The sequence below is a fragment of the Pistacia vera genome, unplaced genomic scaffold, assembly GCF_008641045.1.
Source record: "Pistacia vera cultivar Batoury unplaced genomic scaffold, PisVer_v2 Contig494, whole genome shotgun sequence".
Taxonomy (NCBI): Eukaryota; Viridiplantae; Streptophyta; class Magnoliopsida; order Sapindales; family Anacardiaceae; genus Pistacia; species Pistacia vera.
The window spans coordinates 89,156-93,735 of record NW_022196328.1 but is presented as its reverse complement, the minus strand read 5'-3'; the positions used below and the strand labels follow the sequence as shown (position 1 = coordinate 93,735).

Genomic DNA, 4,580 nt, shown 5'->3' with positions numbered 1-4,580 from the left:
AGCGGGTTGCTATTTGTTTGCAATAGCCGGGTTGGCCCAAAAAAATAAAAAATTAATTATTTTTTTCAAGTTTCCCCTATTTTTTTATTTCTTTTAATTAAACTATTATGATTGAACTCTTACAAATAATTTTACACGATAATATTAAACTATATTTCTAAATCATAAATATTAAAATGTATAAAACTTCATAATATTTGACACATTGTTATTATTATTTTTTATGGTACGTAAAATATAAAAAAATTAAATACTGAAGTCTTATTCTCAAATTTCCATGTCTTGTATAAAATATAATTCATTCTTATGCTAAAGTTTTATCAATTGAATGAATAAATCTAATTACAATTTTATTATATTAAAATTGAATTAATATTTGAAATGTTAATAAAAAAAATTAATTTAATTGAATTATTGATATTTGAAAAGTTAACTAAAAACAATTACATTTATTCATTTATAAATTGTTAATTATTTATTTGAAAAGTTAACTAAATAAAAAATAAAAAAAGGGGGTTAACCCGGCCCGACCTGCAGCCTAACCCGGCGGGTTAGGGTTGGCGGGTTGGGCTGGGCCAGCCATTCCCCCAAAAATGGCGGGCCTAACCCGGCCTGCCTTTGTTGGTGGGCGGGTTAGAACCAACCCGCCAAAAGCAGTAACCCGTCGCGGGCTGGGTGGGTTACTTTTCCAACTCTACCGCCAACTTCCATTGAATGATAATGACGAAGAATATTCATCATCTCTTCCTTTGGCAGACATCTTCTTATCATTTAATCTACACACTGTTTGTACAAAAATGGATCCTCCCAAAAATAATATTTTAAATCATCAAAAAATTTCTTTCGTCTTTGAGAGTTCATTCCAAGGGGCAAAACTTTATGTGCTAAATATTTGACAAAATCTGCGAACTACGACCCTTCTTGAATGGAGAATAATTACTCATTTGGTAAGTATTTGTTGATTGACCTATCTTCCTCTTGGACTTCTTCATTGGACTCTAATCGGGATAGATGATCAGCCACTTAATTTTTCGTTCCTTTCTTGTCTTTGATTTCCAAGTCGAATGCTTGTAGGAGCAGCACCTGTCACAACACCTTGGCTTGGAATCCCATTTTGCTAGAAGGTACTTCAATGCAGTATGGTCAGTGTACACAATAACCTTGGTACCTAGCAAATAAGAACAAAATTTATCAATAGAAAATACTTTTGCTAAGAATTCTTTCTCAGTAGTAGCATAATTTAATTGAGGCCCTATTAAAGTCCTACTAGCATAATAGATCACATGCAAATTCTTACATTTTTGCTGTCCTAAAATAGCCCCTATATCATAATCATTTGCATCACACATGAGTTTAAAAGGTAGTTCCCAATCGGGCGTTACAATTATAGGAGCAAAGATTAATTTTACTTTTAAACATTCAAATGCATCTAAACACTATTGATTAAAATTAAAGGGAACATCCTTAGCTAATAAATCACAGTGAAGTTTAGAGATTTTATAAAAGTCCTTTATAAATCTCCTATAAAAACCCGCATGTCCAAGGAAATTTTTGACAGCCTTCACTGAATTTGGAGGTGGTAGTTTCTCAATGACTTCAATCTTTGCTCAATCTACCTCAATTCCATTCACGGATATGCGATGTCCTAACACAATTCCATCTTGTACCATAAAATGACACTTTTCCCAATTTAACACCAAGTTAGTATTAACACATCTTTGCAAAATATTAGAAAGGTTAGTTAAGCAATCATTAAAGGAATTTCCAAAAATAGAAAAATCATCCATGAAAACTTCAATGGACTTCTCAACCATATCATAGAAAATTGACATCATGCAATGTTGAAAAGTGGTAGGAGCGTTGCACAAGCCAAAGGACATTTTTTGGTAGGCGAATGTTCCATATGGGCACGTGAAAGTTGTTTTCTCTTAATCTTCTAGTGCTATAGCAATATGATTATATCCTGAATATCCGCCTAGGAAACAATAAAATCCATGGCCTGCTAACCTCTCTAACATTTGATCGATGAATGACAATGGAAAATGGTCCTTATGAGTCGCGAAATTTAGTTTGCGATAGTCAATACATACTCTTCATCTCGTGACTATTCGTGTTGGAATCAACTCGTTGTTATCATTATGGACCACAATCATTCCTCCCTTTTTGGCACTACTTAGACTAGACTTACCCACGCACTGTCCGAGATTGGATATATGATTCCCACATCTAAGAGCTTCAAAACCTCCTTCATGACCACTTTTTGCATTTATGGGTTCAATCTTCTTTGTTGTTGGATGGTAGGCTTATAACTCTCCTCCATTAGGATCTTGTGTATGCAAATTGAGGGATTTATACCGTTTATATCCGCAATTGTCCATCCAATGGCCTTCTTGTATTTCCCCAATATTTGCGGTAACTTTTCTTCCTCTACAACATTCAAATAAGCATTAATAATGACTGGAAGAAAATTATCATTTTCTAAGAATGTGTACCTTAAATGAGATGGTAGTTGCTTGAGCTCAAGTGTCGGTGGCTTCTCGATTGGTGAAGTGGGCTGAGCTACCACAACTTCAATTTCTTTAATTGTGTTGGCTTGAGGACGAGCTAAAGGTGGTAAAGCAGTTAAGTACTTTAAACACTCTCTTATCTCTTCACTATCAACTTCATCCTCTTGATCTCTAGAGTTCATCAAGCAATTTCTCTAAGGGGGAAATATGGTAGCTTTCTTCAAAATTTTGATCCACTATGTTATCAAAGACACTAATCTTAAAACATGTGTCTATTTCAGATGTGCACTTCATGGAGTCGAAAACATCAAACTCTACATGCTCATGTTATACCCTTAAGATTAATTTCCCTTGGTGGACATCTATCAATGTTCTAGCCATGGCTAGAAAAGGTCTTCTTAAACTTAAAGGTATTTTCCTATTTTCCTCCATGTCTAACACTGTGAAATCTACCGGGAAAATCAATTTGTCTACCTTAATCAAGACGTCTTCTACCACCCTCCTAGGATATGTTATTGGCAATTGGAGAGACATGGTGGTTGGCTTTACTTCTCCCAATCTAAGTTTCCCATAAATAGAAAATGACATTAAATTAATGCTTGCCCCTAAGTCACACAAAACCTTATCAAAATAACAACTATCAATAATATAAGGGATAGTAACACTCATTTGATCTCGTAGTTTGAGTGGTGATTTCTTTTGAACCAGTGCATTGCATTCTTCCGTTAGCGTAACTTTGTCGTGTTCCTCGAATTTTCTTTTATGTGTGAGGATCTCCTTCAGAAACTGGACATATTTTGGCATCTGTTCCAACATATCAACAAAAGGAATATTAATATGCAAGCTTCGAAACACATCAATAAACTTACCAAATTGCTTGTCAAGCTTCTGATTTTTCAAACGGTGTGGGTATGGAATGGTGGATTCCTTTTTCTCCTTGGCCTGATGACTTAAAGAAGCATTATGGTTAGATTCACGGTTGTCACGACTACCAGTTTTTTCGCCGCGGCGATGAGTGCCAACTTCTGAAGATTCGGGAACAAAGTCACGGTCACCACGGTGACAAGTTTCCTCGCAACGGCGATCGTCATCAACAAAGCTTGCATCTTTAGAAATTTCATAGTCGCTGCGGCTACCATTTTCGTCGCTGCAGCGATCGTCTTTCTTTTCTTCCTTTAGGTCTTTCTCTTGTTCTTGAATTCGTTTTTCATCCTTTGAATTTTCCAAAGTTCTTCCAGTCCTTAGGGTGATTGCATGCACTTGTTCCTTAGGATTCTTCTCTGTATCACTCGACAAAACACCTTGAACTCTTCCCGTTAATATGTTATGGATTTGTCGTATTTGAGTCTCAAGGTTTCTAATAGAGGTTGACTGATTTTGGACAAGGATTTCATTCTTTTCAAACCTCTTGCTTGTCTCATCAATGAACATGGTAAGCGCATTCTCTAAGTTAGATTTAAGCTCTTGAGCTTGAAAACCAGGAGGTTGTTTAGGTTTATTGGTTGCTTCATGAGAAGTTAGGATGCTTCCTTCATGCAAGATTGTAGTTGGAGTATGGATTCCTTTGCCCCTTTGGAAATTATTGACGTAATTCGCTTGTTCAGGCTAAGCAAATGGATTCCCTTATTGACAATCCTTGGATGGGTGATTAGTTGCACAAAGTTCACAAGTTAAAGGAGATGAATCAATTGGATTTACCTTTAAAACAGTACCCAATTGCTTCTGAATAGCTGAAAGTTGTGCAGCAAATGCAGTGTAAACATCTACATCAGGCACCCCCGCGACCCTCTTTGGTAAATTCTGTTCTGAAGACCTCAAGTAATTGTTGGTTGCCATAATTTCAATTAAATTGTACGCTTCCTCTGGTGTTTTATTATTCAAAGCTCCCCCACTTGCAGCATTTATCATAGCTTGAATATTTGGTAGTAATCCTTAATAGAATGTTTGCACTTGCGATCATATTGGCAATCCATGATGAAGACACTTTCGTAAGAGATCATTATACTTTTCTCATGCTTCATACAATGAGTCCATGTCTTGTTGGAAGAAATTAGTAATATCACTTCTCATATT

The 4,580-nt window shown here is 35.8% G+C and overlaps 1 protein-coding gene and 1 non-coding gene across 2 annotated transcripts; one reads left to right on the top strand and one right to left on the bottom strand.

Moving 5' to 3' along the window:
• Nucleotides 1–2,834: 2,834 nt before the first annotated feature.
• LOC116105152 lies at nt 2,835–4,415 on the bottom strand. Its single transcript, XM_031391571.1, has 2 exons — nt 4,206–4,415; nt 2,835–4,112 (listed from the first exon to the last, which is right to left on the bottom strand). The coding sequence occupies exons 1-2, from the start codon at nt 4,413–4,415 to the stop codon at nt 2,835–2,837; spliced, it is 1,488 nt and encodes a 495-aa protein (XP_031247431.1).
• A 58-nt stretch (nt 4,416–4,473) lies between these two features.
• LOC116105161 lies at nt 4,474–4,580 on the top strand. Its single transcript, XR_004124037.1, has one exon. It is a non-coding gene; the product is annotated as a small nucleolar RNA R71 (small nucleolar RNA).